The sequence below is a fragment of the Crassostrea angulata genome, chromosome 5 (assembly GCF_025612915.1).
Source record: "Crassostrea angulata isolate pt1a10 chromosome 5, ASM2561291v2, whole genome shotgun sequence".
NCBI classification, from domain to species: domain Eukaryota; kingdom Metazoa; phylum Mollusca; class Bivalvia; order Ostreida; family Ostreidae; genus Magallana; species Magallana angulata.
This window is the reverse complement of record NC_069115.1, coordinates 20,144,003-20,169,018: the sequence shown is the minus strand read 5'-3', so window position 1 is coordinate 20,169,018 and position 25,016 is coordinate 20,144,003. Positions and strand designations below refer to the sequence as shown.

Below are 25,016 nucleotides of genomic sequence, written 5' to 3'. Positions count from 1 at the left end.
TCTTTGATACTCCTAAGTACGGTAACGTTATAACCGGAATACATCGAAGTTCACCCTGAGTCCTGACGGAAAACAGCCAACATTTTCGTACGTTTTATTTACGAGATTGAAATTTAAATGTACATGTGTAGTCTAGTCCGAAAATGGCCACGGTCAACATATCCTCTTGATATCACTTGATATCACTTGATATCGCTTGATATCACTAACATGACGTCTACATCATTAAAATCTTATACCATTTCTTTGATAACAAACTATCTTCGAATGGGTGGTAAAGATAAAGAACAGATAAAGCGTACAGGTACACAACAAAGTATCACGTGATTGAGGCCATAGGTGTCCCTCGTGATAACCTGATAAAACCATAAACATTGTATCCCCACTCATAACCTGTGTATTGTCCTCCAAAAAAATGAAATCGATTTTCATATTCGTTTTATTTTGTGCGTCTGGCTGGCAGTCTGTGATGTCACACCTATGTCTGGTCACCCCTATGCAACGAGGAGAAATGGACATCACACACGTGAGTACGAAAAAAAAAATGAAAACTAGGAAAATCTTGAACATCGTTACATAGTTCTTTGTAAATGTAGATTTTAACGAAGAAGTGTTATAATTCCATTATTTTTACATACCCCTAAAAATTAAGAAGAAAAAGACCCCATTCACATGATTCATATTCAATTGTAACTTGTATAGGGCATTTCCGACGGAGCACAGAAAAACGCCTCGAATGTATTACATAGGTGTCCATGACAATTTTTAAAAAAAAAACCAGCAACTTGATTTAAATACAGGTTTTTTATATTAATACGTAAAGTTTATGTGTCGTAAAATTTATACAGAGTGGAAGTGCGACCTGTTTCCGGCACGGTGCCCCATGTGGGGGTCAGAATGCAAGCAGTGGTCCATATGAAACATACACCGGGGGTCAGCAGGTCTTCATCAAATGGTTACAGAATTTCAACCACTACGAAATCGGGTTTCCAGGTACATTAATTGTAACGTGTCTAATTACTGCACGATATGCCAAAATGCACCATATGCAAACTTGCACGATATGAAGAACCTTTGAAAAAATTTTCATAAGCACGCGGTTTGAAATAAAAATCAGTTCACCCTTTTCTTGTTTTAACATGTTTTATTACTAAAGGACTTTCTATAGAAGACAACTTTTTATAAACAGGGTTCATGGACATATCCTTGGCCCCTTACAACTCCGATGATTGGCAGGTGTTGGCCTTTGCTCCGGATGAGTATGTATATAATCAAGATCACCAGCAAAACTATACAGCATTTGTGGTGAGTTGACAAAAATACGCTTCAATATCTTTCAAACAAATTCAGAATTTTTGTAAAAGATAAACATTTGGCTCATAACTCAATGAAGTTTTCTTAAACATCTTTCAAACTAGTCTTTGCAGTTGTAAATCCCTCTCAAATTCGACCTCATGATTTGCAGGCATGTAGTCTGATGTCATATCCACTGCACTACGAAGAGAGACAAATGGATGATATATTGTTAGAAACAGTTCATATGTAGTCATTAATGTTAATGACGATTTGACACTTTTTGTTGACCAGGTCTTGCCTAACAAAGAATGTGAGCACTGCGTCCTAAGGGCACGATACGAGTCTCACAAAGCAGGAGAGCAGACATTCTATCAGTGCGCCGACATCACCATAAAGAAATCGGAGGATGACGTCAGCAGATCACGTGACCCAGACACCGCTCTTTTACAGCACGCGGAGTATGAGAAGGCCTACAAAAAGTACAACGTCATCACTCAAGGCACCGGAAATGACGTTAATTATGACGTGTCACTGAGAGGGTTCGCTTACTCTCCGTTTGACCAGGACGTGATGTTCATTGTGAATGTAACTCTAGATGGACGAATCCACCCGTTTGGAAAGTTTAACTTCCGCGTCGACTCGGCCAAAAAATATAGGTCAGGGCACGAAAAAGAAGCTACAAGAAAACCACTGGCGTCAGGCTTTGTTCTTGATTCCTTAGTGACTGTTAATTACTGGAATAACTTAGTTGTTATGTACAACTCTGAGGGGGACTATGATAAGCCTACCCCCATGCTTGCCGAATTTGACACCCACCAGGGAACAATGCAGACATCTGAGGTTGCAGATTTTGACGGAAGTCCGATCAATGCTTTGCTGTCCAATCTTAACGACACTTACTATACCTTCAGCATTGAAAATGCGGGCTCAAAAGGTCATCCTCAAATTAACCCCCTCCCCCCTTAATTGAAAAAAAAAATCACTGAAAAGTGTATTTTAAAAAAAATTCGATGTTCTTACTTGGCATTTTAATGTTTGCGTTTTCATTCGTATTCAGGTTATAATTTTGTTGTTGGGCAGCTTTATTTGATCAAAAACACTCTACCGTATCGGTTCCGGAAGTTGATTTCCAGCGGACCGGAACCACTGTATGTCAACTACCAATGGGCGGAGCTGGATGTGGAGCGACAGCAATTGTTTGTCCTGATGGGCAACGAAAACACCCCAAACAAATTGCTCGCAAAGCTCTACACCTACGACCTTAAAAAGATGTAAACTTATACAAAGATAATATCTTTATATTGATCTAAACGTTCATATTTTTAATGTTTTCTGTTAACTGTTGTTTTTTAATGACACTGTTTTGTTAATGTGGTCATGCAAATAATTGTTAATTTCTTTCTTAATGGATATTTCGATTTTTTTCGCTTTTTTTTCACCAGGGTTCTTTCCAGCGTCGTAGATCTCTCCGTTGAGATGAACGCATACATGAGTTTCCACTATTACAGAAAAACTGGTAAACTTCACGCAATTAGACACACAATTTATAGATGCGAAGACCTTCAGATAATTTTTTGAAAAGACAGTTATAATAAAATGAAAAATTCTCCCTCCGAGTATTATATAAATTGTAATTCATATTTTTAGAAATTCTTGTAAAATAGAAATGATATCCTTTCTAGAACGACATTAATTTTGAAATGTAAAACCTTTTATAACGTATTTTACCAAGCCAAAGAAGGATACAAAAAAACAAGTCACCAGGCATAGTACAAGTAACCTCCCTTGAATTTATGTTAAGGTAGCTCACGTAAACCTTTAAGACAGAACGTCACAAGATGGCGATTCAATTTGGTTGAAGATTTTCAAACATGTAGCTCAGTGGTTAAAGTAATGGGCTTGTGAAACAAAAATCACTAGTTCGAATCAGCCCTATAGATAGCGCGTTTGTTCATATTTATACTGAATTACATTTTTGAAATTTTAGATCAATTTTCAAATTCAAAATTGCATACTTGTTGCCAATTTGACCTAAAATAATTATGTACTTCTTAAACATCATGCTATTTTTCAAAATCAAGTAATGTTCTACTGATTTGAGAAACTATGTCAAGGTGTAGTGAGCCATGCATCTTATTGTTCTATGTATAGTTTTTCGAGGCGGTATGTATGATTGTATAAATGTACATTATTTTGATTTGTAAGAGTGACAATTATATTGTAGGTATGATATACGCGGTGTCCCCTGGGATTTTCTACACACTCCGGTACCCTCGCTATGATCTTATTGAGGTCAATCCAACAACAGGAAAAGTAACTCGATCAACTAGAATCTCCGATTGGGGTAAATGACGTCATACATTTTATAAATTTACATACTATTAGTGCGTTCGGGAATGAATATTTTTTCTTAATTACCAAAAACATGCGTTTGCTTTTTACACCCTTCAACATCAATTTATGTTTGTCATTACTTTCCGAGCAGAAACAATTCCCTTTGAAATTAATGAAAATCAATCGTGTGTAAATTGCCATCCATCATGCGAAGGACATCTTTCTACTTATCGAATGTCAAATCACATTACAAAAAAAAAATTGAAACACTTTTGTCATAGTTCCGAAACAGAAACGTAAATAATTTTTGAACTGAACTATTTGTTCTTTATGTTTAGTTTGACACGATTGAGCAAATTTGTTATCATTATAAAAAAACCCAGTTCAAACATTGTCTAACAAAAAACCAACAACAATGTAATATTTGCAATCAGAGTATAACGAATTGCTGAGGCACGGCACATAATAGCCAGCCCATGGTATATAAGCTCATAATGTTTTAATTAAAAAATTCAATAATTAATACGCAGAAGTAGTTTATTTTTGGAAACAGCGATGGCGCACATTTTATTTAAGCTGTGGTCCAATATCCTATGTCTACAAAGGAAACTGACACACTTTTTAAAGTAACGCATACATTAATTATTAAAATATATATTAATATTGTAATTAATATACATACAAGATTTGAACGTTGACACCAAAATTACTAAATTTTCGGAAACAAAATCCCCGTGTATATTTCTCAAAAGTCTTATAATTATAATACCGTTGACAATTTATTTATTTACGTTTAGTATCGTCAGAATAACATGGTAAAAACGAAATCTTTTTAAAATATTTTAAAACCATATGCAGGTTGTACACAAATGTAAATGACCATCTCGTACAATGTGCATGTATAATGTATTAAATTTGTCCATAAACATCATTTTAAAACATTTACTTTTTATTGACAAAGGTTATTTTCGGGGGTACTTTGGAGGAGCCGTGTTTGATGGTCTGGACCAAGATACGGGCATTCTGTACCACGTGATGAGTATGCAGGACACTAATGCTGATGTCATCGCTAGTATTGACGTCACTAGCGGGAAAGTGACATTTTCACAGATGACGAATCTTAAGCACGTGCATAACCTTGCCCTCACGAACAATAAATTCTTCAAGTCTCGAACTTGAATATGTTCAATAATTTAATTCATAAAAAGGGGCGATTTACTCACAAATCCATATTAATTGCAAATCTACTGAATGAGTATTCTAAAAGTAAAGTGCTATCTGTTTGCTTTGTTTGATTTTTCTGGAAAATGTGTTTACCGTATATGAAACAATTTAAACTCAGTGATCCACTTAATTATTGATGAAAGTATTTTAATACATGTACGACCTAGCTACATGTACCATTTTTAAAATTACAATTTATCATAAATGATTATCAAAGTTTAAACGGAACATCAAACCAATGTATGGATTTCCGTATTATTTCTACGAGAGTTTTTAATCTTTCTATAAATATCTATTTCAAAACAAATCGGACTACTCACACAAATATTAATAAAATCGTGGATATAACTATATAGTTTCGGATGTTATTATCCCTCCCTGGAATATCAGAATTACTGAAAATAGCTTAAGACCCCCACCCGAACCCCGACAAACAAAATTATCCTTAGGACCCCCCCCCCTTTGAAAAATATATATGAAAACTCGTTTATATATTGCAAAGTTCTACATGCGTCACTATAGTGATTTATTTTGATTTATGATAAAGAAATGGTACGTTTTGAATATAATATTTTCATAGAGAAAAACATTGTTTTTCAATATAAATGACGGAGATTTTTTTTCATTGCAATTCTATGTTGTTGTTTTTTTTTTTTGTTTTTTTTTTTAATTTTTTTTTTTTAATTGAGGTTTCTACATCATTTGTGATTTATTTTAGTTCATGTTTACTATAGGTGGAAAATTTGGAAAATAATATTTTATTAATTGGGATTATTTTTATAAAAAAAAAATCCGAGAATTCATTGATTGCAATTATTTGAATCATTAGTGAATAATTTTGATTAATGTACATGCACGGAATGGCCATTTTGTAAATGAATTATTATATGAATCGATTCAAATCATTATCATATATTTCTACTATACTGTTATTGCTGAGATCAAAGAGATGCCGCAGCCATTATTATCCAATATACGTCTAGAATGAACGACCCATAGATTATCAGTCAAAAATACATATTACCCTCGCACTGATATCGATCATGAAATTATAACTTTAAAACTTATAAAAGTTTTAAATCCATGTCAATTTCATGTCTTAGTTCCATTCAAAACGAAGTGTATTGCCTTACATGTTTATTTTGATTAATAAGAGCTCTATGCGACTGTTCGAAGGTCCTCCAATACCACACTTTTTGTAATGCGTGTTTTTACATATTAAACTATTCAAATAAGGTGTAGTTTTAATTAATAATTGTATTAAATTACCCTTAAAATTAAGAAATATGGTCCAAAGATTTTTCATGATGTATTAAACATCCAACGAAAAACATTTTGTCGTCTGCATGTCAGCATGCGATCGATAAACATGTAAACTTTCACCTAGTCTTAACAAAATCATTGAGGTTACATGGAACGCATCGGCCTCTTTATTGCAAAACAACATTTCTCGACCTTGGAAGTTATTCTGCAACATTCACGAAAGCTCGTACTTTATTTCTTTAAAAAATGATTAAATAGACATTTAAAGTATATGTAGATAAATAATCTAAAAATATATAATGGTTTCATAAGTTCAATTCAAGAAAAACAAATGCTGTGTATTTTAGCACAAAAGAGTTAAAAATTATCCCTATTTGAGTTTCCAAAATTGGCCCCATTGACTTTGAGTCTAGCTATGAATACTCGGGAATAACCATCTCATAAAACTTCAACATTGATAATGTATTTACATTCATTAAGTGTTTGTTAATTTTTAAGATAATCGATCGTATTTGCATATACATGACAAGACAGATATAGATCTACATTGTATACAAGCCAGTGAAATAAACTACTCGTCAGCATAAAAATATACACATCCTAATCTGTTTTTAGATTCATTGTTTAGCTTTTTAAATTATAACTTTAATTCTGGTATAGGTATGACAAATGAGTTTTTCAGCGTCCATTGATGTCCCCTTTGTACTTTTGATGTTGACTTTGCGTGGCTTATTTCTTGTTCGATAGAAGCTAAAGCTGCAATGAGAGCACCAACTTCGCGGATTTGCAGGGACTGACCTTGGACGTCCAAGTAGTTGTAGTGACCATGGTAACTTTCAAATATATAGACAATTGGCTGATCCTTATTTGTTGCGTTTTAATCGACGAAAATTGTAATTTTTTACGTATACTTTAACTCACTTTTCATGGATTAAAAGTTTTGAAGATAGATGAAAATATAAACAGGAAAATGCTTTCTTTGAGGGGCTATGAGGGTAGCAATAGCATTTCAGAAAAAAAATTCTGCAATGCAAGCTACCTTAATTCATTCCCGCACAATGCACCAAAGAAAGTATTTTAATGTTCAAATAATTAAAGAAAATCACATACAAAATTATTTAAATCATTTTACCTTCTTTTCACATCTTTATTAGGACACACTTGGAATATACGTCAACCGGTCAGTATAGAATGGAACATGTTCAACCATCAAATATATAGTTTATCCGTATTTGCTTCTGTTTAGAGACATATGATGGAGTACATCAGCTTCAAAAAACGAAAATGTGATAGATTTTTAACAATGTTTAAAGTTAAAAAATACCATGCCATGAAGTTCTTATGTTCAGAACACTTTTCCGTAACGGTATAAACGGTACAGTACCTATAACCACAGGTCACGGCCCAGCCTGTCTGAGGATAGGACCGACCCCCCCCCCCCTTTCAATTCCCTCACCCCCAAGTATCAAATGAGTAAAGTCCATGGGTCAAGATACCTAGGGTGGAAGGGGGGGGGGGGGGGTAGGTCCTGTCCTAAAGCACCTGTGTAACTTGCCAAGAGAATTCACGCTCGCGCATTTCCGTGATCGATTACGGAAATGACCGAGTAGTTTGCCGTTTAATCAATAAACCGAAAGTCCCATATACTGTACTTTCACTTTGTCGATCATTGAACATCATGGCTTCGGGTTTGGGAAATTTGAGTGGCAAAGTTGCCCTTATAACAGGTAAGCATCGATTGATGTTCAATTGTTTTTAATATACTGTTTACAAAGTCCAATATGAACTTTTGAATGTCATTGTCAACCGAAGTTCACGTATACAAATTTCAGCTGACAGCTGGCTGAAAAGCTGCAAACTTTGATCACAGGGGCTTGTTTAAGAAAAAAAAAAGGTGGGTACCTCGGAGGAAAAATAAATTTTTCCGCCGAGGTGCCCACTTTTATAACGATTTTTTTTGCTACACAAGCCTCTGTAATGATCAGCCGTTGATTTTTAGTTGATACACTTTTAAATCGGTATATATAAACATCGAATTCTTTTTTTTTTTCAGGGAAAATTCTTCATTTTGATGCTTTATTGTGACACTAAGTGGGATTTATCAAGTTTGTTAACCACAGTTTGGTAGAACTTCATATGATGCATGTAACCTCATTGAGTGACTTTATTTTAATTATGTTAATTATCATTATCATTACTGGTACTATAGTCTGTCCCAAGATATTTATGCAGCACATTTGGACGATTTTTAATAAAAATACACTTACCTGTGAAAGAAGTGCAATTGAAATAGTTGAAAGGGATATTTTCCAAGATAATTTCATTGACACATTATCATCTTTCACTCGGAAAAATTCAAAGGAACGAAAACAGATTCCTTACGGAGATTTATAATGGAGAATGTTTACATCTTTTCTCCATTCGGAATACACTCGGAATTTGCACAATTTTTCAACGTTATCATCCGGGCTTGCTGCAATACAAAATCTCCGTGACATCACTTTTTTTAGCATTGTACTGAAACCTGATAAGCTAACAGGGGCGTTTTGACTGAGAAATCTTGGAAATTTTTCATACTTTTGAATGAACATCGTTTGAATCCTGAGGTATTTATAAATATCAAGCAATTAAGCCAAATGTGAATCCAAAATATCTTGGGACAGAGTATACATATAAATATGTACTCTGTTTCATTTAAAATTTTAAAGAAATATTCTGAAAACGTGTTAAAATTTTTCTTTAGAATTTTAAAGTGTTTTGGCAGTTGCGATTAAACTTTCAAGTTTGTTATAAGCATTATTTTAATGACGCTATGAATTATCGGCAATAGCTGTAGCTCTGTAATGTCAGAAAAAAAAAACACAGCTAGAGTTTTCGGATAATTGCATCCCGCTAGCCAAATTAGGGTTTTCGGTCCACTCCACTCTATTTATGGGGAGTGGAATGGACCAAACCCTTGGCTAGCAAAGGTGCATTATTGCTGCAAGGCATGAACTACTAACAATAAAAAATGTTTCCAGAATATGGTAAATTTTACACACAGAGTAAACATGTGTTTCAGGCAATCAACTACTAACTTAATATGAAGTTTGGATATTGAATTTTTTCACCTAATACATATATTTAGTTAATACATGTACATGAAGTTAAACCTCACTCGGTCATCCATTTCCATAACATCAAAGAGGCAAGGCTGTTAAATTGACCTATTTAATCTCTTTGGAAAGGTGCCAGTTCCGGAATCGGAGCAGCTACTGCGGTGTTGATGTCCAAGCTAGGAGCGAGTTTGGCGCTGACTGGTAGGAAAGAGGAAAATCTGAAGAAAGTCGGAGAGCAGTGTGGCAATAAGGTAATGTGACTTAGAAGCAGTAACTGCAGGCCTGGGGCCATAAAACTAAGATGTCAGAGCTCACTTTTGATCTCACAAACATTACAAAAGGAATATTTGGTAAAAAAGTGAAATTGAGATCAAAAGTGAGCTTTTCTAAGTTTTATGGCCCTGGGGCCAGATGTTGAAAGCAGAAAAACATAATATAGGGTCATGGTCCTATCACCAGTGAAATGACATCCATTTCACTTTTGATAACTTTTAGCATATATTTTCATAGTCTACTTTATTTTACTTTATTCTTATTTTATATGTTCCCGTACTTAGCAATTGCTTATTGACATCTAAAGCATTCCTTATTATTTATTTCTAAAGGTTGTCCAAGCTGTTGTTTATTTCTTAATCCCCTAGAATATTTAGTGATTTCACAGTAATTGTTAATCCTTATTGTCAGTGACACTGCTCATGGCACTGGGCACTCATAGGTGTTAGTTAGGGTAAACAAAACCACTTTGACTTCTTCACATCAAAGGGATGACACTGATAACTTAATTATTTGATTAGCCCTAAGTGACAACTTTACCTTAGGCAATTCATAGAGAAATTAATTCTTGTACATTAGTTCTTTTAGAAGAGAGTTAACTTTGAGACTTCGGACTGAAAGGATGTAGGGCGAAGCTAGGAAATCATGTAGAGTGTTAGGAGACAAATTTCTAATTCATCTGTTTAGGCCCCTTCCTCTAAATTACAGTCAGGAACAAGACTTGCTCATTAATGTTGTTACCTGCATGTGTAGATTGGATTATTTAACATTCCATCTTTAATAAACATTTCTCATATCCTGCCATTTGGACTTTGTGTATTCTTAATTTACTTATTCCCCTTGAGCTTAATTCCCCAAATGAACGTGCACCATCGCCTAGTTATGTACCAGACATCCGGGCGTGGTCACAGAGTGGTCGAGAATCCGGTTCGAATCTTATGGAATTCCTCTCACTGAATTAAACATTCCGGGACTTTTTGGATTTCTGCAGGATTTCTGTGCTGTCAAAAACTGTGATTTGTGACTCTAACATTCTTATGAAAAGGAAAGAAGACCAATCCATACAGAGACAGTGTGCCAGTTCCTGTTGGTGAGTACAGCCACTTTTATCACATGTGACACAGTTTAGATAACTTTCTATTGTTATTATTTTTGACATTTATAGATTGATTATTGTTTCGCTGTTTTTATCACTGATAATGGCTCCCTCACTTGAAATCCCATCAATGTCCCAACATACTTCAAATCCCAACAACTTTTTGGCTACTATTTCAGCGGCAATTACCAATAAGAACAAAATTCAAATCAAGCTCTCTAACTTTCATATCAATGCCCTTGTTGATACCGGTGCTAATATTTCTGTTGTTTGCAACAAATTTTTGAGGAAACTTTTCAAAAATCCCCATATTTACAAATCAGATCTCTGTGCTGTCACAGGTGTTTGCAACACATCACATGCTATTCTTGGTCAAACAGATCTTGAAATAGATGTAAATGGTTTAAAAATGCCCCATACCTTTCATATTTTGGAAAATTTGCCCCACACTATTATTTTAGGCCAAGACTTTCTCGAGCAAAACAATGCTGTAATAGATCTAACCCATAAATATGTGTCTTTTCACAATGAAACAACCATTGCCTCTATTTCAACACCTGATATCCAACATGACAACCAGAAACATGTTTCTCTTGCTCGAACGCAATCAGATATTCTGTTACCACCTCTTTCAGAATGCACACTTTCACTCTTTGTCTCCAACATACCTCATGGTTCACAAGTCTTCCTTGAACCAGTCAACCTTCTTACAAACAAGAATCTGGTTGGAAGCAAATGCATTGCTACGTGTGTAAACAACACATTTCCTTATAGGATACTAAATCCTCTGAACAAATCAGTCCTGTTGAAAGCAAATTCTGTTGTTTCTAAAGTGTTCAACATAGACAACAATTACATCATTTGCTTTGACACACACTCCTCTGACACACACACCAGTCAGTCTAAGGTTTCTACTACAGATCATATATCTATCGCCAAAACCCTGCAAGTCCATATTGAAGAACAAAATCTTTCTCCTGCTCAAACTCAACAACTCCAAGATCTGATTGGACGAAACAGAGATGTATTTGCCAAAGATGCCACCGAACTTGGTAAAACAAACCTTCACACACACTCTATCATCACCAACACTGACAAGCCAGTCCGCACCCCAAGATATTCCCAGAATCCAAATATGCGTCAGGAGACAGAACGTCAGATTCAAGAAATGTTGAAAAATGATGTCATTGAGGAATCAACTTCTCCTTACCAAAGTCCAGTCGTTATGGTTAAAAAGTCTAATGGACAATACAGATTTGCAGTAGATTACAGGAAACTGAATTCCATCACAGAGCTTGTTTCCTTTCCAATTCCAAAATTAGATGAAGTTTTTGACACAATAGCTGATTCTAAATCCAAAATTTTCAGTGTCTTAGACTTAGCTAGTGGATTCTGGCAAGTGCCCTTGGATGAGAAAACAAAGCACAAAACTGCATTTATCACACATCAAGGTCTTTACCAGTTCAAACGACTTCCTTTTGGCTTAACAAATGCTCCAACAAGTTACCAGATGCTGATGACAAAAGTTTTACAGGAACTAAATTGGAAAATTGCTCTTATCTACATTGATGACATTTTGGTCTTTTCTAAAAGTTTTGCTGAACATTTACAGCATTTAGATCTTATCTTTCAAAAACTTCGTAAAGCCAATCTTACTCTCCAGCCAACAAAATGCCACTTTGCTGCCCAAGAAGTAAAATACCTTGGACACATCATTTCTGAGAAAGGAGTTGAAGTAGACAGAGCTAAGATTGCTGCAGTGGCTGACTTCCCACAACCTCGAAACTCTAAACATGTCCGCAGCTTCCTTGGGATGTGCAACTATTACAGGAAATTCATCAAAGACTACAGCAAAATCTGTGCTCCCTTATTGAATCTTCTTAAGAAAAATATCAAATTCCAGTGGAAACCAGAACACACTGATGCTTTCAATCTTCTGAAGAGAAAATTATCTTCAGCACCCATCCTTGCCTTTCCTGATTTTAGCAAACCATTTGTATTGTCTGTTGATGCTTCTGATGCTGCCATTGGATATGTCTTGGGACAAATAAACTCACAAGGACTTGAGAATGTTATCGCATATGGAGGACGTGCACTCAGGGATCAAGAAAAACGATGGCATATAAACCATAAAGAGGGACTTGCTTTGATTGAAGCCATCAAAACCTTCAAAGCCTACCTTACCAGTGCTGAATTCACAGTCTTCACTGACAACATCACAGTTCGTTGGTTGGATACCAACAAAGATGCATTAGGCAGACTAGGACGCTGGGCTCTATTCCTTCAGCAGTACAAATTTAAAATACAGCATCGCCCAGGAACTAGGAACCAGAATGCCGACTGTCTGTCCCGTCGTGAATATCCACCTTCAGACCAACCATGTTCTCCATCAGATGATGATTTGCCAGCCATTGGATCCATTGAAGCTTCTATGAAAGAGTTCATTGCCACAACCTTTGAATATCCAGAAGACAATCAGCCAAGGAAACCTGAAATTCTTGCCCTACATACAGCCGATCAACATGATGATCATATTTCAGACAATCCAACCCTCCAGCATCTGCAAGAAAATTGTCCAGACTTTCAGGCAATTATTGATTACAAAAGAACAGAAAATTTGCCGCAAAATGTTAAGCAAGCTACCGCAATAGTTGCAAAATCCTTCCACTATGAAATTATTAATGGACTTCTTTTCCACTTTTACAAGGAACGTGCTAGGAACCAATCTCCTGATCAATGTCTTATTAGACAACTTTGCATTCCTGCACCCCTCCGGAATGATATTCTTCTCTCATATCATGACTGTATTGCTGGTGGCGGACACCAAGGACATGAACGCACGTATGCTGCTATCCGCGCCAAATACTACTGGCCAAATATGTATTCAGACATTGAACAATACATTAAAACTTGCGAAACGTGTCAACAGTCCAAAAACTTTAAACATCAGAAGCCAGTCCCTTTGAGACCACTCCCTATTGAGGACATTTTCAGCAGATGGCACATGGATTTCCTGGAATTACCCATAACACCAAACAAAGACAGGTACCTTCTCTTAGTTGTTGACAGCTTTTCAAAATGGTGCGAGGCCTTTCCTTTGAAATCTATGGAAGCCACTGAGGTTGCCAGAGTACTCTTCGCTGAGATATTTGCGAGATATGGAGCACCAAGGACACTTATTTCAGACCGGGGACAAAATTTCATGTCAAAATTAGTCCAAGCCCTCTGTGAACTTTTTGAAGTAACCAGACACTATACAAGTGCTTACCACCCACAAACAAATGCTGCTTGTGAAAGGATGAACTCATTTATCAGCCAAACACTAAGATCATACTGTAACAAGGACCAATCCGACTGGGTGAAGTTTATTCCGGCTGTCCTCATGGCATACAGATCTACACCTGCCACACAATCAACAATGTTTTCACCATTTCACTTGTTGTTTGGACAGAAGATGCGCCTTCCTGTTGATGTTGCTCTGACCCCAAAACCATCCATGGCACATGAACCCAAGTTACATCTGATGCGTGTTCTGGAACAACTTAAAATATGCAGAGAAGTTGCTGCTGAAAACATTCGACAACATCAACAGAAGTACACTCAGCAGCATGATAAACGTGCACAAGAACCAGACTTCATGGTTGGCTCCACAGTATGGCTCTACTGCAGCCATGTTCCTAAAGGAAAATCTCCCAAACTTTTACAGAAATGGGTTGGTCCGTATTCAGTAATTTACCAGGGACCAAACCATACTTTTAAACTCCGAAGAGATTCAGACCACAAAATTCTGAAGAGTCTCGTCCATGCCAAAAGACTAAAAACCTACCATAGTCCTGATGAGAGACCTCACTATTTCTTACCGGAGTATCAAGATGTTGTACTCAATCCTGAAGAATTGGACAACCAAGATACTGAGGAAATTCCTCCTCCAAATGCTGACCAGCATCAAGCAATTGCTGATCAACTTCCGGCTGATGATGAAAATCAGCTTCTTCATGAAGATGATGCTGAAGAGGATAATGATGATAATGATGATGACCAACGCATCAGAAATGCAGCTCATGGTTCCCAACATCAAAAACCTCCACTCAAACCATCATCTTCTAAACCAAACAATCAAGCCAAAACTAAAAACAAACAGAAAAGAAATTCAAAATGTGAAAAACCAAATGAAAAACAATCAAAACCATTTTCTATGGACCAAATAGACAAAATCCTTGAATACAGCCTTTACCAAGGGAAGCCAATTTACAAAATCAAATTCAAAGGTGCAGCTAAAACTTCATGGCAAGACGGAACCCAAATCCCAAAAACATTAAAGGACACCTTCCATTCCCTCTATAATGCCAAGGGAAAGAAAAGGAAGCGACCCAACAAAAAGCATTTTAACAAACAGGAATCTGTACAAGCCCTTTCACTCCCTCCCATGAGTCAACAACAAATCTACCATGCTTCCATTGACCGCAGAGGCACACATATCATGTTTTATCTCGAAAATCATGATGGATCTACTACAAATGCAAAGTACGCTCATGAGGTTCCAAGCCATTTGTTTAAGCCTTTCTTCAAAAAACTTGAACAAGAAATCAGTGACTGTAAATCAGGGAAAGGATGCGAGGTCATAAACAGGAACAGCACCCAATACTTTCCTGTATCCAGAGTCTTCTTCCTCAAACACAGACCAACACTTTTTATGCATCATCTTACTCCCTCAAAAGCCAAGCTCTTGAAAAATTGTCACTCTTCTCCAGAAGGCATTTTAGCATTCAAAACAAAACTCTATGATCATGTCAAACTCTTCCATACAAATGCAGACCTCTAAATTTCTCAGCTTAATACAATTTAATCTTTCAAAAAAAAAAAAAAAAAAAAAAAAAAATTTAAAATCACTCTATTATATTTTCCGAATTAGGTCATCTGATATTTATTCTGTGTCCTGTACATAGTGCTAGGTAGTGTGACTGCGCAGCGCACTATCATCAAATTACAAGGACCCAGGATAAATATACACAACTCAAATTTATTTTATTTTTTTGACAATATTTTAAAATAATTTCCCTTCTGTTTTTCTTTAAAGATTCTGAATTTTGTTTAATTTACTGAATAGCATTAGAACGCCTGTAAGTTATGAACCAGCGGAAACTCTTGTAGTTTCTTAAACTGCTGGGGAACGGCGTAATGCTCTATCTCAGTTTATTAACTTTTCCATCAAAATTATTTTTCTTAACACCTTGAAATCATAATTCATTTTTGCTAAAGTTTTGTATCTCAAATACTATTGCTATTTAATTTTCTTTTCTTTAAGTAATCTATAATAGGTAATTCTGTTGTGTCACATGTTGATTTCTTGTGGTTGTGCTTACTGATTGATCATTTATCATGCCTTGCCCTATGCCCAAATTTACAGATTCCAGTTCAACATAAACCGATGCCATCCTTTTTCCAATGCCATGAACACCTTTGATATAAGCTATAATGGAACTCCTATAGCAAACATGGGATGTTATAGCTCTTTTGATATAATTTTTTTTTTTTGTCATGATGGAACTCCCTACTGGTGGGATGTTATGACTTAATGTTTATCATGATGGAACTCCCTCAGGGGATGTCATGACTTATTGTTTATCATGATGGAACTCCCTCAGGGGATGTCATGATCATGAACCAGGTTGCAGTTTTTCCCAGTTACTGGTAGAAGTTCTTTGTGGAGACGTCCACTTGCTGCAGTTCCTGTCTGAGGTCATCAAAACCAATGAACAGTACAAATTACAAAAGAAAACCAAGTGAAAATCGACAAACCAATACAAAACCAATACAAAGACTTTCGTGATTATGTGAAACATGACTTATTCATTTCGTCTATTCATTCCATGGACTGATGTGACATTTATGATGCTGTTTTCAGAGAGACATTATATTTTCATTATGAACAATATAAAGTAAAATAGCATCTTTTAAATTTTATAGCTCTATTGTTCAATGTATGTCTTTACTATTTTTTTTATGCATTGTACATGCAAGTCTTGATTTTTATTTTTTTTCCCTCCTTTTTTTTTTTTTTTTTTTTTTTTTCCTCCATAATGGGCCCTTGTATAATCATGTATATAGTAGCTATAGTTTAGAATTCATTTAATCAATAAGGAATCAACGCCCTTAGGAATTAATACTTTTAGAGTATATTTTTCCTGGTTTAGACATTTCTTAAATTTAGGATATTATTATCTATACTGACCCTATGCCTTTAGGTTAATGATATTTTTATAAAAATAATTGACCTGCTACATGTATCAGATAATATGTGTTATTAATTTTGCCATTTATGAAAAAAAAAAAAAAAAGGCAGGATTGACTTATGGTATTCTGAGATTTCAGGAGAAATCTTTTTGTGAAGTAGGGGGAGCATATCACCAGTGAAATGACATCCATTTCACTTTTGATAACTTTTAGCATATATTTTCATAGTCTACTTTATTTTACTTTATTCTTATTTTATATGTTCCCGTACTTAGCAATTGCTTATTGACATCTAAAGCATTCCTTATTATTTATTTCTAAAGGTTGTCCAAGCTGTTGTTTATTTCTTAATCCCCTAGAATATTTAGTGATTTCACAGTAATTGTTAATCCTTATTGTCAGTGACACTGCTCATGGCACTGGGCACTCATAGGCGTTAGTTAGGGTAAACAAAACCACTTTGACTTCTTCACATCAAAGGGATGACACTGATAACTTAATTATTTGATTAGCCCTAAGTGACAACTTTACCTTAGGCAATTCATAGAGAAATTAATTCTTGTACATTAGTTCTTTTAGAAGAGAGTTAACTTTGAGACTTCGGACTGAAAGGATGTAGGGCGAAGCTAGGAAATCATGTAGAGTGTTAGGAGACAAATTTCTAATTCATCTGTTTAGGCCCCTTCCTCTAAATTACAGTCAGGAACAAGACTTGCTCATTAATGTTGTTACCTGCATGTGTAGATTGGATTATTTAACATTCCATCTTTAATAAACATTTCTCATATCCTGCCATTTGGACTTTGTGTATTCTTAATTTACTTATTCCCCTTGAGCTTAATTCCCCAAATGAACGTGCACCATCGCCTAGTTATGTACCAGACATCCGGGCGTGGTCACAGTCCTCTGAAGTTTTCAGTCAGTTTTAAATGGCAAAATCTACTGACAGGTTTAATACTTCATAAAAAAAACCATTTTATTGGTTTAAACAGGTAAAATAGAACATGGCCAGAGCAACTGTGCCTCTTAAAGTTGTAATGTTACTTTTATCAGACCTTCAATTTTATTAAAATCACTCTTTTTCATGTCAACATACATGTAATTATCTTGCATACAAAATGAACATACTTTTCTTGCATGTTGACATAGTCTTGCGTGATATATGGAGCAGAAATTCTCCATGTACCATACTATCTTCACATGCAAAAATAAAAAAAGAAGCGAAGCGGATGAAAAAAAATTGATTAAAGATAGAGCTGGAGATAAAAATATTTGATTGTTGTTATACATGTACAGTTCCGATTAGACCCAACTTAACAATTGAGCAGACCCTAACTAAACCTCTTACTTTTAAGGTTTACTCGGGGTCTACTTTTTAAAATATTGCATCCACCTGGGGTTTGATTTGGGTCATCTCAGGGTTTTCTTTGGGTTTACTCAGGGTTTGCAATGGGTTTATTCGGGATGTGCTTTTGCTTTAAACACTGAAGTGTGAAGCAGACCCATTTTTTATCTAACCATCTTACCGCCTGTAATTTCCACTCCTTTTATATTCCAAATACACATGTAGGGTCTGCTTTTAGGGGTCTACACTTCTGATTGGGGTTTACTCTAGATCTCTGTATCCACTCTGGGTTGACTTTGGGTTTACTTCTAGTTTTACTTTGGGTTTACTTGGGGTAAACTCTGGGTCTAGATCTGCTCTAGTTAACCCTGAGTAAACCCCAAAAGTAAACCCAGGGTTTAGTTAGGGTCTGCTTTCTGTTAGGTTGGGTCTGATCCGTACTAATTTTGATACATTTTATGAAGAACTTATACTTTTGAGCATCTTTGCATCTCGGCACCGCTTCTCACAAACTATCTTCGTGCGGATCAGAAACCCTTGGCTAGCGAAGATGACTTTTGAGAGTTGTCTCTCTTTTGATGTGTTGAATCCATTGTTTGTAATTTTGCACTACAGCTTCAATACACTGTGATAGTAAAATCTACAGTATATAATTTGATAATTTTCAAAAGACCAAAGACTTTTAATTGGTAGAATTTGTCAAAAGGCAATTTGATGTAGGCCTGTCCATTTCATTGCCAGTAATTCAAGCAGTCATTAGCTTTAAGAAATCAAGAACATTTCTCTGACTCTAAGCTGCATGCAGCTATGAAATCAGCTTGTGCAGAAATTATTAGTGGGGACAAGTTTTGACAACTTACTATTGGTCTATTTTAGCCGTTATTGATTCCTGGGGACCTCGTCAAGGAAGATGACACCAAACAAATTTTGGAGACGGCCGTACAACATTTTGGAAAACTCAACATTTTGGTAATTTTTATATGTAATATATAGAGTAAACTTAGTAAGTTTTTGCAGAGTACTGTAGGTTCCTAACAAAGTGAGGAATCAGTTTCGGTTTAAAAATCACCTGATCAATAAACTCTTGCCAATTTTAAAATCTAGGCTTAATTATTTTTCACACAGTTGTGATGTAATATTAATTGTAACATTAGTTTTTGTGCCCACAATTTTATATTTCTTACAAAGCAGCGAAATTAAGTACATGTACTCGAGTAAAATAAAGAATCTACCATATTTACCATTTTAGTCGAAACTTAACTTCAAGGTAAAATAAAATTATAAATGAACATTCTATTTTTAATTAGGTGAATTGTGCTGGCATCATAGAGTTGGGTAGTATAGAAAACACCTCCTTAGACCAGTATGATCAACTCTTCAACGTCAATGTCAGGTATGTTATAGCTGTATTCTTATACCGGTAGTACATGTACTTTATTAGAATGGAATTACAACAAAAATTATGATATGAACAGATTTAGTCAATTCTCAAATAAGATACTTAATTCCCCTTTTATAAATCTTCATATTTTCAGTAACATAACTTTTTGTTTGTTTGAAAGACATCACTGTGTGTTTTACCTGGAGAAATTTGAACAAATCCAGATGGGCTAATCCAGATGGTAAACATGTATTTTACTTTTTAGGAGCATTTACTACCTGACAATGCTGGCAGTTCCTCATCTGATCCAGACCAAAGGCAGCATTGTAAATGTATCCAGTGTCAATGGCATCAGATCCGTAAGTCTCTCCGGATCTATCTGGATCTCAATCGGAACAGCTTCATTTGTAGACTCTAAATATAAAAAAAGTCAAGAATTATTTGATATAAATTATGATATAAATGAATTTTTTTAGTTTAACTTGTTGTGTACTCATTTTTTTTTTCAGTTTCCCAATGTCTTGGCGTACAACATGTCCAAAAGCGCCCTTGATCAATTTACTCGCTGCACAGCTCTTGGTTTGTTTAGATTTAAGATTTTTTGTATTAGCTTTATTATCTTCTAACATTAGTCTCTGTAGAGGCTGGTGGAGTGTGTGTGTTGCTTTTTTTTTTAGGGGGGGGGGGGGAGATTAACAATTAATTTGTTCTAAACAATCAATTTCATACTTATAAAACATACTTCACTGATCACAACTTACATTTTTGCAAGTAAAGAACTGTTTAACTACTTAATATTTGATTCCACATCATATGTAGTTTAAGGACGTTCTTTACTCAGGGTTTGAGTTCTCAAATCCGGATTGTTAAAAAGTTCAATTTCATGAGTAAAATTTGTTTTAAATACAAAAAGTGTTTATGAAATGAATTATTATTAATATAACAATCAATATTTTTACTAAATTATGGAATTAGGCTCTGAAAAAGTTTGACTTTTAGCAAAACAGAGGAAATTCGGACTAAATTTTTCATATTTTGTTTTCCACTGAAATATTTTTGGTAGTACTATGATATTTAAAGTTAAGATTTTATTTGTTAGTCAACATAATTTTGCATATTTTCTGTTGGTTTTATCTTGCTTTTACGTTTAGATAATCGTATGGCACACACTACAAAAATATTGAAAAATGCTTTAAAATGATAAAAGACACCATATCTCAAAATTTTGATCATTGACCTCATATCAATTATATACCAGCAGAGAAAGGTCAATATACTTCGTTTAATACTATAAATGTTTTAGCATTATCATCATTCAGTTTTCTGTTATATTGAATCAAAAATGGGTAGTAATTTGAAAACTGATAGAGGAAATTCGGACTAGAATATCTATAAAAATTGTGAATGAAAACTTAATGCTTGTATCTATTTAATGTCACTACCATTCATAAACTATATTTCATTTGTTAAAGAGTTAAGCAATTTGTATTATTTTCACAATTAAAAAAATCTGAATCATAGTGTAAAATTTTTATGGATTTTTCTTGAATTTCCCAAATATATTAACTCAAAAAGTAGGTCATTGACCTACTTTTTTGAAGGTGAAGAATAACACTACCATGTAAGGTCTATAACACACAATAGTTGGTTTTTCATTATCATCAGTGGAATTTTTTTTCATTCTGAGTAAACGTCATCCTTAAATCAATCGTCACTCCTTTGTATGGAGGAAAAAAAAGCTTTGAATTTTTAAATGGTTAAAACAGGCTATGAAGGTTAATACAGAATATTGTTTTGTATCTACCATATAATATCTTGGTATAAAAAAAATTCAGTTTGCTAACAATTTTTTTTTATGTTGCCTGAACTTTATTCTTTTCTTTTGATACAGAGCTTGCACCAAAACAAGTCAGGGTCAACAGTGTGAAGTAAGTTTTTGTAGATACATGTACATGCATATAGTTACAAGTTTTTTTAAAATATTGACTGTACCCAATAAAAATAAATTAAAAGCCAAGGAATTCTCTGTATGTAAGTTTAACATTGGGATTGTAGCATTGATTTTGAAAGTGGGGGAGCCAGACTCATCCAAAACAAAAGGAAAAAAAAAAAGGAACGGCAATTTTGGAATTTGTGAAAATCCTAATCTGTGATAGAAATAATGGGAGAAATCTACTGTTACTTTGATTTCACTGTGAATTTCTTGTTTTTTACTTTAATGTTTATTCTTGCTCTCCCTAAAAAGTGGGAGTCCGGATCCAACTCCATGATAATTCAATTTTTTATATGTAAATTAAAGAAAAATGTTTTCTGCAAGAAAAGGGGGGGGGGACAGTAGGCCCCCTGGCCCCCCTTAATGCTACATGCCTGATCAAACTTGTATAGTGGCGTTTCTTTATACATGTATCAAGTACTTGATATTTGACTCTATACAAAGCACTGTTATAATTTCAGTCCAGGTGTAACGGTCACTGAGCTACAGAAGAGGGGTGGTCTTGATGAGGAGGCTTACGCTAAGGTATGTTACAATAAAAAGACATAGAAAATGATGAGGACTCCGAGGCATATGCTAAAGTACACAACATTGGAAACACATTGTGCTACGTACATGTATCACATGTTCATGTATTGACAACTGTGCTTGACAAGATATGGGTCACTTACATTTTATGATATCTTTTTTTGTTCTTATCTTAACAGTTTAACAATACCCTGCCCCCCCCCTTCTTTATACATTGCGTACATATAAAGTACTCCACTTAATGGGGGTGTAGAATGTATAACTAATTTCAGGCAACCTTATTTTTCTATAGACTTAAAATTGACTATGAATTTTATTTCACATTTCCTATCAATTAAATGATCTTAAAGCCAGTGATTGACATGTTTTCAAAATGATATTTATTTTTAGCTAACCTGAACCATAAAGATAAATACCAATTTGAAACCTATAATGGCATTTATCTGTCTGTCCATCTGTCTGCAAACTTTTCACGTTTTTAAATTCTTCTCTAGAACAATAGGACCAATTTCAACCAAACTTGGCATAAAGCATCCTATGATGACCAGGAATCTAAATTGTTAGATAACAGACCACTTTTTACTCAAAGGGGAGATGATAAATCAAAAATTGAAAGATTTTTTGGAAGTCTTAAATTGCGCTTTTCAAGAACCACTGCTCCAGAATGGCAAACATTTACAACCAATCCTCTGTGTATAGTGTACATTCTAATTGGCTTTTGTTCAAGCTGGGTCCCTTTAAAAACAACAGGATCCTAGCAGGCTGTGGTGCAATATTCAAGACAATATCTTGATAAAAAAGTAATAAATTATCCCCAAAACAAAAAGGAAATATTCCTCTTTAGGACAAATGCTATAATTTGTAATTATGTTACATGTATTATGCAACCATCCTGAAATATAGCTGTCTATCTACCTAAGGCAAAGCTTGTTTCAAAGGCAATGCGACTAAACATAATACTAGTTCTAAAACTCCCAGATAAGACTGTAAAACATACAGTACTATATTTGGCTGTGCATTCTATTTAGCGCTTTTGGCGGAATGTGGCTTCCGCTAAATCAAGTACATCGCTAAATGCCATACATATATGTATTTGAATAGTCACATTCAGAAATACGCTAATTCAAATTCACGCTAACGTGTTCAAAGACTAATTTCCGCTAAAATATCGGACACGCCAAATATAATACGTTTACAGTATTTTAAAGGACTATTTCCAGTGGTGAAGGGCCACAGCTTGCCACTCTCCAACAGTAGAGGCATTCCCTTTTGCAGTTTCCACCAATGTAGCACTTTGCAGTACAGGTGTTGTCTTTGACTTCATGTTAGTCTATACTTTAACAAGAATAAAGAAATATACACACCTGCATGGATTAAGAAATAGGGCCCAAAGAAGGTTACAAAGTTCTTTGTGTATATTACATGTTTTTGATGCCATTGCCAACATGTCAAGAAATTCAATGCTGAAATTTGTGATATCAGAGCATCCTAGTATAGAATACAGTCATGCTTGTACATATATGTACATGTACATGTATATGGCATATCTAAATTTTGCACACCTCAAACCGTCTTGAGTTTAGCGAAGAATCTTATCCCAACCCCATGAATTATGAGGGTTTTATTAGAATGAAATGAAGCGTGCATACAGGAATTGATTTGAAACCTTCAATTAAAAAAAAAATTCATGTGAGCGATGAAGCCCACGGGCCTTCAGAGGGTTGGGTGGTCGATTGCTATTTCTCACCTTTAATCAGTTAATCTGTTAATACATGTATGTGAAGTGCTCTGTATAAAAATATTAATAGAAAAACACTAAAATTTTTAATTTAAAATATTTGAATAGCATCATTTCGAAAATTTTAAGCAAATCTGTTTTAATTAATAATTTAACCTTCTTAATATTGAAATAGCTGTAAAAAATCTTCAACTAAAGACATGTTTACATACATGTAACTTACGCATATTTCTTTGTCAAAATATTTGGTAATTATGATCACATTTTATAGAACATTGGTTAATTTAAATAAGTAATTTTGGGCTCCCTAGACAGATAGGCAACACCACAACACGGAGATATCATAAGATAGACATATTGTGCCTCTGGTGACAGGCAGGTGATTATTTATCTGATAATTAATTAGGAATGTAGGGTAGTCTGTTCCCTCAATTTAGTCAACACATTTATCTACTTCTTTCCCTTTTCTGCGTTTCTCGTTGCACTCCCGAATACGAATACGAACGTATAATACTAAGGAATTATAGAGAATATAAAGCGAACGACCCAGCGGATGTTAACTTGCTGCCATATTATTATTTTTTTTTGTGTGTTATATAGCAGAGACCGTATGTAAATTAAGTGTAAGATATATATATACTGTAAGTTTTGGTTTGCAATCTAAATGTTCTTGTTTTGTTCTTCAGTTCTTGGAGCGGTCTAAAGAAACGCATGCACTTGGTCGGCCCGGGCAACCGGAAGAGGTAGCCAGGGCAGTCGCCTTCCTTGCCTCCGACGATTCGTCGTACATAACTGGAGCGTCACTTCCGGTTGATGGTGGTCGCCATGCAATGTGTCCAAGATAATCTTTTGATCATCTCGAACAAAAAGAGAACTGTAATAGATAAAACATTTTGTTTTCTTAGTATTTCATATCGATTTATGAATGATGATAAAGTATTAGTTATATTGTGATTTGATATTTGATTAATGCATGTACATTAATATGCAAACTTTTTTTGAAACAAATCATTTTGATGATATACATTACTGTCGACTGTATATACATAAATGGCAAGTGCAGAAATTGGTATACAATTATACATGATAATGAAATGGAAATTAACCCATATTAGGGTAAATGGTATAATAAAATGGGGATAAAATAAAATATTATATTCATTAATATGTGTATGTATTTTTGTAACGGAGACCAGAATTTCCAGATAATAGC

The 25,016-nt window shown here is 34.8% G+C and overlaps 2 protein-coding genes and 1 long non-coding RNA gene across 6 annotated transcripts; 2 read left to right on the top strand and 1 right to left on the bottom strand.

Moving 5' to 3' along the window:
- Positions 1-353: 353 nt before the first annotated feature.
- On the top strand, positions 354-4,916 carry LOC128184704 (uncharacterized). Its single transcript, XM_052854274.1, has 8 exons — positions 354-526; positions 849-993; positions 1,190-1,305; positions 1,588-2,230; positions 2,354-2,567; positions 2,739-2,812; positions 3,521-3,640; positions 4,592-4,916. The coding sequence occupies exons 1-8, from the start codon at positions 416-418 to the stop codon at positions 4,807-4,809; spliced, it is 1,641 nt and encodes a 546-aa protein (XP_052710234.1). The 5' UTR covers positions 354-415; the 3' UTR covers positions 4,810-4,916.
- Positions 1,321-7,633, bottom strand: LOC128184728 (uncharacterized). Of its 2 annotated transcripts, none has more exons than XR_008243773.1 (3): positions 7,502-7,633; positions 7,250-7,386; positions 1,321-1,494 (listed from the first exon to the last, which is right to left on the bottom strand). It is a non-coding gene; the product is annotated as an uncharacterized LOC128184728 (long non-coding RNA). The 2 variants fall into 2 exon arrangements; XR_008243774.1 differs by lacking the exon at positions 1,321-1,494 and adding an exon at positions 5,560-6,950.
- Positions 7,634-7,688: 55 nt separating this feature from the next.
- LOC128184713 (3-oxoacyl-[acyl-carrier-protein] reductase FabG-like) lies at positions 7,689-24,968 on the top strand. Of its 3 annotated transcripts, none has more exons than XM_052854287.1 (9): positions 7,689-7,844; positions 9,345-9,466; positions 19,040-19,132; positions 19,471-19,556; positions 19,810-19,903; positions 20,054-20,123; positions 21,436-21,472; positions 21,999-22,062; positions 24,490-24,968. In XM_052854287.1, the coding sequence occupies exons 1-9, from the start codon at positions 7,796-7,798 to the stop codon at positions 24,646-24,648; spliced, it is 774 nt and encodes a 257-aa protein (XP_052710247.1). In that variant the 5' UTR covers positions 7,689-7,795; the 3' UTR covers positions 24,649-24,968. The 3 variants fall into 3 exon arrangements, with proteins under 3 accessions (XP_052710247.1, XP_052710248.1, XP_052710249.1); XM_052854288.1 differs by lacking the exon at positions 7,689-7,844 and adding an exon at positions 8,179-8,262; XM_052854289.1 differs by lacking the exon at positions 7,689-7,844 and adding an exon at positions 8,333-8,723.
- The last annotated feature ends 48 nt before the right edge of the window (positions 24,969-25,016 follow it).